This window comes from Cyprinodon variegatus, unplaced genomic scaffold (assembly GCF_000732505.1).
Source record: "Cyprinodon variegatus isolate N-32 unplaced genomic scaffold, C_variegatus-1.0 Scaffold1353, whole genome shotgun sequence".
NCBI classification, from domain to species: domain Eukaryota; kingdom Metazoa; phylum Chordata; class Actinopteri; order Cyprinodontiformes; family Cyprinodontidae; genus Cyprinodon; species Cyprinodon variegatus.
This window is the reverse complement of record NW_015151806.1, coordinates 125,073-138,543: the sequence shown is the minus strand read 5'-3', so window position 1 is coordinate 138,543 and position 13,471 is coordinate 125,073. Positions and strand designations below refer to the sequence as shown.

The 13,471-nt window shown below is 36.4% G+C and overlaps 1 protein-coding gene across 1 annotated transcript in view; it reads right to left on the bottom strand.

The window, feature by feature from the left end:
- Positions 1-13,471, bottom strand: part of arap2 (ArfGAP with RhoGAP domain, ankyrin repeat and PH domain 2) — a gene marked incomplete at its 3' end in the record, with an annotated part of 133,956 nt that overhangs the window by 35,658 nt on the left and 84,827 nt on the right. Inside the window, exons 12-14 of the mRNA XM_015402490.1 lie at positions 8,000-8,085; positions 6,504-6,686; positions 187-361 (exon numbers count right to left, since the gene is read on the bottom strand). Of these exons, the coding sequence (XP_015257976.1) occupies positions 187-361; positions 6,504-6,686; positions 8,000-8,085 (444 nt within the window). The remainder of the gene's footprint in view (positions 1-186; positions 362-6,503; positions 6,687-7,999; positions 8,086-13,471) is intronic.

The following is a 13,471-nucleotide window of genomic DNA, read 5'->3' as shown; positions in this document are numbered from 1 at the left end:
TTGTCAAAATAATTAATTGTTTATTCCAGTTTTTTATTGGATACACTAACGTAGAGAAGCAATTATTTTCCCATACCCTCTCATCTCCCCCAAGGTTCAAAATATCAGCTCATCACTACTTTTCTAGATGCACTAAATACCAAAGCCCCATATGATATCCCAAATGACATTAGAAAAACAACATACCAGATAGTTTGTTCTGATGCAGGAATTCCATCTGAACCTTCTGTCCAGCACGCTGAGCCAAGAGATAAGGAGTGGAGTAGATTGGATCTCCGGTGGCGCACATAACATCTGCACCACTGAACACCAACTCCATGGTCTGCAGCACGTCAGACGAAACCACAGCTGCACACAGCGCCTGTTCGCATTAAGATTTAGAGATGAGAGGAATTGATTAAATACAGAGCTTCTGGAGGTATTGAGATTAGAATCTTCTCCATTGAAATGTTTCTTTAAAAGATGCAGAGCATACTAAACAGTTCAATGTGTAGACACAGTGATACAAGCCTAGCTCCAGATCAAAGCATCTAATCAAGAGTCTTACATTTTACAGTTGAAAACAATTACTTTCAACATTTTTCACATTCATTCACTGGTATGATAGAAAGTAGGTGGAATAGTCGGAATTTAAAAAGCTGTTAAAATGTGTATCAGCAAAAATCCTCACCCAGATAAGGTGCTTAAGAGTCAATAAAAAGTAAGCATAGCGTGTTGCTATCTAGGTGGAACATCCCTGTTTTAGTGTGCGAGTCTATGATAAAACACTGGGGTGATAGAGGGTGACGAGTCTATAAAGCGGCATCAGTTAAACCACATAATGTTTGGAATTGAACTCCCTTTTGCTGATCTCAAAAGAGAACTTAAAATATGATCAACCTTTAACACACCCCATGGGAATCATTAAAGCTCTGATCCCTGTAAAAGAAGCAATATAGCAAATAAGAACAATACAAATGGGCCATATTAACTATAATGAAACACACAATTCCAGAGAAGAGAAATATGGGAATAATGATGTGAAAAACAATGAAGGGAGCTACAGGAAAGCAGCAGACTAGGTTAAATGAGCAGAGGATGAAGTACAAACATAAGAGTGTGAGAAATATACACAGCAAGAAGCTAATAAACATAACAAGAAAAGTAAAGCAAGGACATTAGGTATGTATTCTTTATCAACCTCCATAAATATGTAATGCTGTCAAAAAAGGCATGAATTTGTACATTTGTAGCTCCATAAAAACTGAGAAATCAACCAAATGAGTTTCTACTTTAAATTACAAAGAGCCCTTTTTAGAAAGTGGCTAAATGTACATTCATCCAGCCATTTTCCACCACGCTTATACCAAGCGGAGTCGCAAGGGGTGCTGGTGCCCATCTCCAGCTGTCTACAGGCAAGAGGTCCCGCCCTGGACAGGTCGCCAGTCCATTACGGGAACAAACAGGACAAACAACCATTCACGCACACACTCACACCTAAGGAGAATTTAGAGAAGCCAATTAACCTAACAGCTATGTTTTTGGACTGTGGGAAGAAGCCAGAGTACCCGGAGAGAACCCAAGCACATTCCGGGAGAACATCCAAACTCCATGCAGAGAGACCACGGGCCAGGAATCAAACCCAGAACCATCTTGCTGCAAGGCAGCAGTGCTACTCACTGTTCCACTGAGCAGCCTGCTAAACTTACAAAAAAAAACTCACAATTTAAGCCTATTTTTTTTTCTTCTTTTTTTTTTTTCTTTTTTTATACAGAAATATCCTCATGGTACAGTGCTGATGTATGCCATTACACTCACAAATGTAAAAGTAGTTTTTGGTGATTAAGTTTTTTTTCTTACTGTAATAGACCAATAAAAAATTACTCCAAGCTGTAAAATGGAGGTTGGAGGACCTTGATACCATCAAGACCTGCATTACTCATTCAAACAAATGTGTAAATTTTGTTTATACTCCACGTAATAATTTGTCTGATGGTAAAATACTTATACCTGAGCAGCTATAACTTCACAGACATATACAGTTTTTACTGTATGTTCTCAACATTGAAGCCAGTGAATTTCAGAGTGGGTGTAATGTCTGGGAAAGTGTTCATGGTTTGTTAAAAAAAGAATTACCTTTTTCTCACAATGATTGAGCTTAGATTGGTAGATAAAAGGAGCAAAAGAATACAGTCTGATCCAGGGAGATATTTTCTACCTCCGTCTGTCTCTTTCTATTTGTGCAGTCAATTGATGTGACATTGTGCTCAATGACCTGTGACAAAGTAGATCAACAGAGGAGTCGAGAGGCAAATGGCGGAATTTCAACTAACAACTTTGCCTTTCATCGCAACTGTGGCCGGGCCATTGGGCTGAATCGATCTGCCACAAACAAGCAATATCCGTCTGAATGCTAGGGGGGACAGTAAGGCCATGCATATAGACGTGCAGACTAAAGTCCTCCATCAATAAGACCCGCCCACCCACGCACACGGGGGCCCTTTCTTGTAGATAAAGGTGTTCAAAGCACGCGGGTGTTCCAAACGCAGCTTCATTTATCTCAGTGCACTGCTTCTGCAAACACTGATTCATCTTCATCAGTAGGAAAACAACAAGCCAAATTAATTCTGTCTTTATCTCTTTTGCTCACACACAGGATGGTGTCGGATCTGGGCAAAGCAGTCCCATGCAGGCCGGCCTTATTCTGTATTGTCTCTGGAAATGACCTTCCGTGTCATAGCAATTACTGTAGCCACTAGAGACAGTGAGTGTGTGTGTGCACAGTGATATCAGAAGTTCCTCTGACACCCCGTCTCTAGGTCATGTGGTCCGCCGAGACTTTGTTGAGGTCAATGGGATAAGAGTGCATAACGGTGAACATGAGAATAAGAGAAAATAGGATAAAGAAAGGATGATTATAGCTGAAAGAATAAAAATAAAAAACATGGTTTGAGAGTATGTAAGCATGTTTTGAAGGTTACCTATAACTTGTTCAATTCCAAATACCATAACTAATCAAGAATCATAGTTCATCTTGTTCCAAAATGCATGTTTTTAATGTCAATTTAAATCATAGAGCTCACAGTGAACGTATGGTATAATCCTCCAGAGATCTTTACATATCCAACCTGGAAAAACACCTTGGTTCCTGGAAAAATCTTGGTTTTCGGATAGATAGAAGAATAAGGTTTTTAGATGGAAAGATTGGGAAGTATGTTTTTTCATACATTTTTCATACATTTTCTTTGTCCCTACAATCTAAAACAGATAATACACTAACATCAAATGATGCACTCACCCATGGTGTTTGCAACCATGCTTTTAACTCTCATGTATGAAATATTTTTTGCTAAGTTCCACAGCGAGCGGATCTTAAATCAGTGACTTTCTGTATTCTCTTTGGAATTCAGTGACCCTCAACGCTGATTTTTCTTTTTTTTTGTTTCTTCAGTTATTCTTTACTCATAAGAATATAACTGAAGATATTGTGGTGTGGTATTGTATTCATTTAACAGAAGAATCCCAGAGGAACAGGTTTTATATAGGATTTAGTGTTTTATATCCATGCTTGCAGTAAGTAAATGTGACACAGAAGTAGAGCAACTTGTCCAGTGAGATTAGGCTCAGTGTCCTTGTTTGTGGTGTATTTTCTTTCCTTTTTAGCCTAATTGCTAAGCTCCTTTTAAGATGAGTATATGAGTTTTTCTTTATTGTATTGCAAAGATATGCAAGAAGTATTCTGCCTGCAACCCATTTCTGGAGTGTTACCTTACTGCCTGCCCCAATCCCTATGTGCTTCATATTTACAGTCTTGACTAGTTCTCACTGTGTAATTGTATAATCCGGTAATATTAAATGAAAAATATCCTGTACACTAAAAAATATATAGAACCTAAAAAAGTCAGTACACCCCACGTTTTTGTACATAAATATATGCACATAACACAGGGGCGTCTGCCAAAGTAGCCTTTTTCTTTACCATATTGTAAATGATTTATCAGTAAAAAATCACCAAAAGCTGTACACAAGTCAAACTTAAGTGTGTAATAAATTAATAGATCTACATAAGAGACTATGTTATGAAACAGTCTAATGAAATTACTTAAAATTAGACAGATTAAGAAGGCAGTTAAGAGATGAACTGGTCAAGAGTTTCATTGAAATACAAGTATATTATAATTTTTTTGTAATGCAGCAAGTAGCAGTTCTCTACATACCAAAATAAATAGTATTTCAAGATGATGCAAAGGTAAATTTTGCACGAATGCCAATTAGTTATAACATTAAAAAAATTAATAAGAATAAGGAAGTTATCATCCAGAATTGTTGGAAAATGTTCCTTTAATAGGGTAGTGCGGTAAAGCATCTCTCCTTAATATTTTTTTCCTGCATTACTTTTACTTTTGTAGTTTAGGTAGTTTTACACTTTTACTTGAGTAGTAAGCTTAAGTTGATACTCTAACTTCTACAAAAAAGTTTTTAAAGATTTATACTTCTACTTGAGTAATAAACAATATACTTTTAACACCACTGTCTGGAGGTGGTGAATTACGTCCCCATGGCGACAACAAATTTCCAGGTATGGTCTAAATATTGGCTCTCTAATTCTTTTCTATATTTGTTTAAAACAAAACAAAGAAATTTGGTTCAGTTTAAACTTAACGTTGCAATTTTTGTTGCGATCATCAAATATGAACATTTGGATTGTAAAATAAGGATCAATTTTTAATATTGTTAATTTCTAGAAAGAAAATATAACCGCAATACGAAATAGCTTACATCAGAAAAATATCAAGTACTTTTAGGGAATATTGTAGGAGAATTAATATTTTCCAAGAGATTCTTTTCATTGTATTTGCTATATGACAGACACATTTTCCATTCTCCTGTACCACTCTTATATTATAGGGGCTGCTCATTCATTCTCTCATCATCTCATAAAAATTGCATTTGAACATATTGAAGACCAAAATTGAACTTACAAAAAAGGGGATAATGCAATAGAGCAAAGAGAAGAAGTATATTTGGTTTCTGCATACATTCATTTTTACTATCCACTGAACTTTAACAAATTGGGGTGGTGAAAAAGCAGATGGACTCACACACTTTCAGTACTTCTCTAACATATTCTTTAAGTTTGGCCCCCTCCTAACACACACAGCCACACACTGCGTTCTCAACAGGACTGACCCTGTGAAGCAGCCATACTCTCAGTTTGTGTCACACCTTCTCTCCCGCTCCACCCTGAAAGGAACTCCCTCAGGAACAGAAGATTCACACTACTGAAGTAGGGCAGCACACATGTTCACATACCCCCACATACACCCACCAACACACACACTGCCCAAAGACACATACACACACAAGAACAGAGTCCTGCAGAAAAAAAAAAAAAAAACCCAGCTAAACCAAACATTTCTGTTGCAGATTCTATTCGAAGTTCTTACAAACTCCTAGCAAGGGTAAAATACACTGTTCATTGAAATGTTTTAATGATCATACAGCATATGTCCAATCAGTATTTCTCCAAATGGGATAAATCTGGGTATTTTACTTTGTGATATAGAGATTTTGCTCTGTGTTTACCATAAGTCAGATGTGTGTTACTTTGCCTGCATATCTCTCTTTCTGTCTGACTCATGACATTGCCGCCGAATTGCAGTGGCGGTTTGACCAAAGAAGACCAGTGATCTCAGCCGGTTGCAGAGAGTAATTTAGTCTGATCTTGCATTTTTATTCAGCTATTAGTACCATGACATAATTGATCCATTTTTTCCCCCCTGCATATTTCATGCTAAATGTGTCCAGTTTCTTCTGGCCTACATGCAATACACTCCACCGGCCAGTATTTCCTAAAGCCTTAAATTTATCTATCAAAGCTAGGTTATTATAACCAACCTTAACTAAAGTGATAAAACAGGTAAATGGTAAAATGAAAGCCTTAAAAACAGGATCAACAAGGAGAATTATTTCAGGCAGTTTTATGACAAAACAAAGTGACATCCAGCATTTGCCATGTTTTCTATACATTAAACCATTATGTTTTCTTCCAGACATCTTGCAGGATATCATCTTGCTGTAAGAATGTGACCAACAGTACCCTACAGATTTATTTGCAGATATGTGGAAAGCTCTAAAATATTCCAAAATAATAGTTTAGGGTTAATCATTAGGTAGAGAAAATACCACCTTATTTTTGACATGTAATATTGGCCATTGTACACAAATCATTGTACTTTAACATTGCTTCTTTGACCATGTCTAATTGTGCACAGTCTATATTGTCCATACTCTAGAAGGAGAGAGGAAAAGTCTTTATTTTGAAGGGCACAATAATCAATGCCATAATATCATTTAAAATAAAACTGAAATAATGAAGTCAACTCACAATGGCAGGTTTTATTTTTAAGTGTAAATTGATAAGAAGAAAAGAATTAAACAAGAGCAAAAGAAAGTCAGTGAGGAACAGCATAAAGCAGCTGTAAGGGGGTTTGGTTTCTGCTCCATCCCAATGGAGTGCTTACCTGATTGAGCTCCTCAAGGTCATTAAAGTCTTCAAGGACCTTGCAGTACTTCCTCTCTCTGTACTTCCGCCGAACAAAAGAGGCACGCTGCTCGGCCGAGGCCCCACTGTGGAGTTCCTCCTCTAGGACTAGGTTAGCAGCCCAGAAACTGTTAGCATTCATGTTCCCCACTTCCAGGAAGAGCTACAAGATGCACAGGCAATATGTTTAGACGAGAAAAGCATCTCTTAGTTTGTGTAAAAACTAGACAATGAAATATATATTATAACTATCTGTTAAATGGCAGCTCTCTGAAAGGTACAGAATATGAATAAAGTTCTTTAAGTTAAGCCTTAAAGCAGGGAATGTAAATTAATTTTCAAACCTTTTCAACCAATAATACAACAGATGTGCATCGGAGCTTAAAATGTAAAGGGATTGAATAGGCAATACATAGGGCTTTTCTCCTGAGGGGTGTTATATTAGATATCAACACCTTTAAGCTAAATAACTGTTAAAAAACCTTTTTTGATTTCATTTCAGCATTGAGTTTTCTTGGGTTAATTATAGTCATCAAATATAGTGGAATAAGCTTGAGAAGTCCCCTAAAGGTTTCCTTCACATTTGCATTCTTTTCTATGTAGTTATGCAGGGAGGTTACAATCAATCAGAAAATCTATAGGGGTCCAAAAGATTTAATGTCATACCTTAACAGGGCAAAGAGAAGACCGTTATCAATATTTAGAATACAAATGAGCCTACATTACAGTGAGCATTGAGGCTAATAGTAATGCTGAAGGAGTTTTTATCAAGTACTTGGTTTTCATGTGAATCACTCCCCTACGTTGTCCATATACCAATTCCTGAGCCACATTGTCAGTCAGGCAGAGAAACAGCAATACATATGACAAATTAAAACTCAGGTCCCACTATAAAATGTGATTGTGCCAGCACCATCATGTCAGATAAACTATAATAGCATATTTTCCCCTAGTGGATTAACTCCTTTAGTTTTTACATGAAATCAAGTTTTTGTACATGCACACATCAAAATGAACATAAACAATAGCTTTAACAAGGAAAATAAAAAGTTTTGGAAAGGCCGGGTCAGAATCCAGAACTAAATTCAACAAAAAAGATGTAACAACCATCTAAAAAAGGTGTTGAAATTAAACCAAAAATTACTTTCAAATAAAGTTTTACTTTAGTATAACTTATTTTGCAGCCATCTATCATTACTTTGGGGAGTGCAAACTAATGAAAATGAGTTAATACAGCTATTTTCATACCTCTAATCTCACCCTCCCCCCTTTGTTCCCCAACCCCCAAAAAAGATGCCCTATTAACATTGAAAAAGTTTGGAGATATTTGACATAGCAACAGTTTTAAGTCTGGCTTTGTGCACTTGAAAGAGCTACTGTATAACAATGAAAAGTTTTCTAAATGGGTAAATAGTTTATTTACGTATTGACCAGTATAAAGCTTCATGTTCAAAATGTAGAAAAACATTTTAATACCTCTACAAGTTCATTGCTCCAAATGCTGCTGTCCAGCTTCAAGCTCCGTACTTTTGACAAACTTGGTCCAAGGGAGCGGTGCTGTCCTAATAGAAAGGTAACACACAACTATTAATGCAGACAAACTCATAAAACTGCTTTTTTCCTCCTCTTGAGATATGCATCAAAAATATTGTACTGCCAGGCTATACTTTAGCTCCTGAGAAGTTTTGATAAAATAAAAAAATGATGAGCATCATACATGCACAACAATCTGCTCAACGTGCACAAACAGGCTCCCGGTGATGGAATAAACATTAAACAGGCAGTTACAAGGCGGAGAAAACGGAGCATGACTGTGAGCTTATTCTCTCACTCACAACACAACATATTTAGTCCCCTCAGCTCCCTTAATTGGAAATGAAAGCAGAGAACGAGGTCCATTAATTGCTAATGAATCATGAGTAATTCATTGTGTTTGCTGGTCAGCCTGTTTATTTGGGTGAGCGAGGAACTTCTGGGGTTGCTAGTGGCCAAAGACGGAGCAAAGATGCATAATACATTACGCATGCCGTATGTGTGACTGTGAATTATTGTCCTGTGAGTAACGGCGGATAATTTTAGATTTAGATTTGGCATGATCTCATTACTGTCTGCTATTCAGAAGTGGAGCAGCTGTGAATGAAAATGAGGGCCTGTGAGCATTGACAGGACATCTTGACACAGTTCTGGATGGCGCAGACTGAAAAAGACCTTAAATTATTTGTCACTTTACAATTTTAGAAGAGAGGCTTTTTTGATAACCATCCTTCGCTCTTGGAACAGAAATATTCTATGAGATAGTGATAGTAATAACACAAAATGCTGAAACAAAAAGCATTTTGATTAAAATAAAAAAAGAAAAAACATAGAAAGTTATACTTATAACTTAGTCATTGAAACAAATCAGTAAAGAAAGACAATAGTGGATATTTTAATAGATACCCTCAGTAATAGTCTGATGTTATGAATCATTATCCGATGGAATGGTTTTTGTGGACATCACTGAGCCTTTAGTATGATTCTGGTAAAATATCAAGCATAAATAACAGCATAACTGGTAGAGGTTTGTTTAGCTATTTGGTTCCAGGATCCTAATGCTAGGCTGTCATAAGCCTTTAAATATAGACTTGATGTGTGCTTAGGATTGCAGTCATTTTTAAGACACTTTGTTTATTTCTATTGTAAACCAGATCTGTTACCGTCAGAGAAATGGAAATCATTTAAAACCCAGGAACCACCACATCTTATGGCAGCCATGAAATGGAAGATGCCAACAAGAATGAAACCCCTTTGTTACAAAACTAAAACTTATAGCTTGGCTGAAATCTTGAGCTAAGAGCGTTTTGGAGAGATGTCTCATGGTCACATATGGTCAAAAAGAAACACAGCTGTGCTGGAACGTTTGCATACCCTCCCATTAAAGAAAATGAGAACTTCACATTATTAATTCAAACCGTTCTAGACAAATTAAAGCATCTTGCTCATAATCAGTGAACCAACATACAGTACCTTACTTGTTGCAGATTTTCTTCTGTCTTTAAAGGAACAGTACCTTAAATTTTCAACCAACTGTGGAGCATGGTGGTGGTAGCTATGGAGAGCTGTTTCATTCAAAATAAAATAAAGAAATAAATACTTCTATTGATAAATTCTCAATAACTATTTAATTTATTCAAAGATGTATGAGTTACTACATTTATTTATTTCATTATTTATTTATCTCATGATGGGGAATTATTTTGTGACACTTTTATTTTGTAAAGCTACTTTATGTATTCAGTGACTTTTATTTTGTTAACAGTATTTTTATCCTTTTATTTCATGTTCTTATATTCAAATAAGGAGGAGAAGTTTTATCTGATGGGTGGCGCTGGTTAGGATAGGCGGAGTGCATCAACTTTGCAGAATCCTAAATACCGTACTTCATTCATGATGACCCATCAAATCTGAATATTCCCTCTTCCTGAGCTCTGATTGGTCCTGTCACTACCTGAACTGTAACAGAAGCATGATCCATACCATCAGGTAATTTGCACATGTGCAACTAGATAATCATCCAGGTCACTAGAAATAATGTAATTATGGTAATAAAAGTGCTTACTTATATCTTTAAATAACCAAAAATGTCTAGTATTGACCATAGTTTGGAAGGTGTTTAGGTGTTTCAATAGGGAAAAAGTTATTTCATTTTTTTTTTATGGAATAGACAACACTTACATTACGAATGGCCATCTAATACAATAATTTTGAAAATCATTGGGCTGTGCCATGAAATATATTGGAACTCTTACAATAGAAGTGCTTTAATGTCCATCAAAAAATGATGCTGGAAGCTTATTGATGCAAACACACAACGTGACTGAAGTAAGGAAAGCTGAGAAATATTTATACAAATAATATTAATGACGCATATAGATATTCAACTTTGGAGTTTAGACAAAATTAAGAGTTTTTAAATTTTGATGCACTGAAATTGACTAAATCATCTAATTTCTGAATATTTCAACTTAGATATCAGTTTTATTTGAGAAGTTTTTATTATAATTTATAAAATCTGGATTAATACTACAGCAAGTGACTGGGACATCTACTATTTGACAAATAAGATCTATTGAGTTATATCTTGTCACTTTAACCTGTGAAGGAGTGAAACCGTTTTACTCATGAAGCCTGCTGCAGTGCAACATCAATGCCCTAACCATCGGGCCATGCAACACCACATGGCCATTTTCACTTCTGTAAAGGTAATGAAGCTGAAAAAAGCCTGCACACGCCTTGGGGGTAAGCGGTAGGATCTCTCTGTATTGAAAGCAGAGTGTCGACATCTTCATCTTACCCCTGCTACCAAAGCAAAAAAAGGAAGACAGCCACCTCTATAACAGCTTTTACAGACAAAAATGGCCCAGCCAGCAAGGATTTCAATGCCGATCAAAAATATTGTAGTAATTGAAGCAAAATTTGATGGAACATTTTTCTAGTCTTTGACACGTAACTGGTATTTACTTTAGGGGCTAGGGGTATGTTAGCAAAAAAAAGTTATAATTTAAAACTTGACTTTTGGTTACAGCACTGATGTTTTTAAAGGGGCCCAATGAAGTACTAGAACTCTATATTAAAAAAAAAATAATAACTAGATGTATCTTCATCAAGAACAATCATCCTGATAGCATTTACGTAGTGTCCTTTATCCTGAAAATAAATTTAGCACTAGGTTGCATCAGAACGCAATGTTAAATAACTATCAACAGTGTCTTTCTACAGAACAAAGTCAGCAACGTTTTTAATTTCAAACACCAGTCACCTGTATCAATGACAAATGAAAGCAAAAGCTAAAAAATAAGTTTGGAGAAGAAGAGTTAAATAAATCATTTAAATAATATATTATAAATGGCTAATTTACTTGTCAACTTGCCCAATCAAAATAAATAAACTTACCACTGGAAGACGTGTGTCAGTTTAAGTATCATTAATAGTATGGTTGGAATAATTTATTAGTATTGGAGAGAATTTCAAGCCAATGCTATATTACTAATTTAGAAAGTTAAAAAATGGCAAGTATCGTATGAAATACACTATAAACCATTCCATCACTATAACTGCGAGGATAACATTGATATCACTAGTATCAGTACTAGCGAGGCTGTGCACTCAAACATCCATCAACTTGACAACAAAATCGAATGCTTCCACCACTTTAACACAACTTCATATTGTATTCTGATTCCTATTTATTTCTTATTCCTCTTGGCATTAAATTTATTTAGTTTTACCTTTCATACACATCATCTTGTTTTTTTTTTTTGTTTGTTTTTTTTTTTTACACGATTCCAATGGGAGTTGCTGATCAGCTCCAAAGCTTCCTTGTGCAATATTGAACCTCTAGTAACAGGGTCTTGTCATGGTGATTATACAAAAAATATCATGGTTTACCAACACATAGAGCCAAAGCAAAGTGTTAAATACAGAAATTAAATATATCAAGCCAAAATAATTAGTATGCAACGAGCATAGCTGCTGTCATGGAAATTTGAAAAGTCATGGTACAAGACAGGACCCCTTTAAAGATAAATGAAGCAATATTTAGCAAAAGGCAAACATAATTAGGTAGGAATTTTCTGATCTTTATCTTTAGAAATATCTGACTTGATTCCTAGAGTTGAATTAGTTTGTATTTTGCTTTATAAAATTAATTGAATAACTAATTCTATCTCCACGACTTCCTGAACCTTAGCCAGCTCATTTGTTTCCCCTCTTACATTACTGGAAAGACTAATTGATCCATTGTCGTCACGGTTACTGATGTTGGCTTCTTCTTTTTTTTTTTTTTTTTTTTACCAACATAGAGCCAGGGAGCTTTTTACATTTCCCCCTTTACATGAATCTGTAGGTTTCCCAGCAGATTTGTTGTCATTGCAGAAAGATGAGAGCTGTCTGAACTGCCAATACTGCACTCTTAATTACAGGTGTAAAAACTGCTTTAGTACTCTGACCCGTAAAGAAATCCACCAATTTGATTAAAGGTTTGTGTTTGATTTCAAAGGTTGCATCTTCGGAGGACCCAGTCTAGCTAGGTCTGTGAAAATAAGGAGGCCGGAAGAATTTTGGCTGTGGATTCAAACAGGTCCAGCCTTCTCCGGCATTCACCGCCCGTATGCTCTGTAACCTAGCAACCGTAGCAGTTGATACACAAGGCAGGCAAAGACTGGATGCAGAACTTCTCACTACTGTTCTGGATGCTAATAACATCATCCAGGAGCTTCAGCAGCATCGTCACAGATGTCACTTTGTTTCAGATTTGTAGTCCCCATGCTGCAGAGATATTACAATCTGTGCTTAAATGTCAGCCAAATCCATTTGCAAAGGGACAGATAAAAACCTTTCAATAAACCTAACATTACCTGCCACATAACTGACTCAATAACCATTTTAAACAACTATTTCTATTAATTTCAGATGGAACAATTCAGAAACTTGTATTATATTAAACTCCACTTACGATATTCACCACTGTTCGGAGTACAGTTTTCCTCTGAGCATGGAGGAGCCGGCTTGCTTGGACTCCCAATGAATCGCGGGATATTCAAGGCTACATAGGATATACCGGACCCATCCTTTAAAATGAGATAAAAGAAGGCAGCATTTTTTGGCCGCATGACGAGGAGTCTTCCAATCCAGCTCTCGGTGCCGCTCTATGAAGTAATCGGCCTACGAATCTGGCCTTCGTAGGACGCAGCCCCTGAATTTGAACTCAGCAATTAACTGGAAAACAGTACTGTTGTCCTTGTTTTTTGCAGGCAGAGGCATAGCCAAAAAATTGTTATAAGGGTGGCCAGGCAATAACCAATGTATACTGAGGGGTGGCCAAAAGTGGGTAGGCACCAGAACCTCAGGGTTAATCTACACCAGTGGTCTCCAACCCTGGTCCTCAAGATCTACTGTCCTACAGATTTT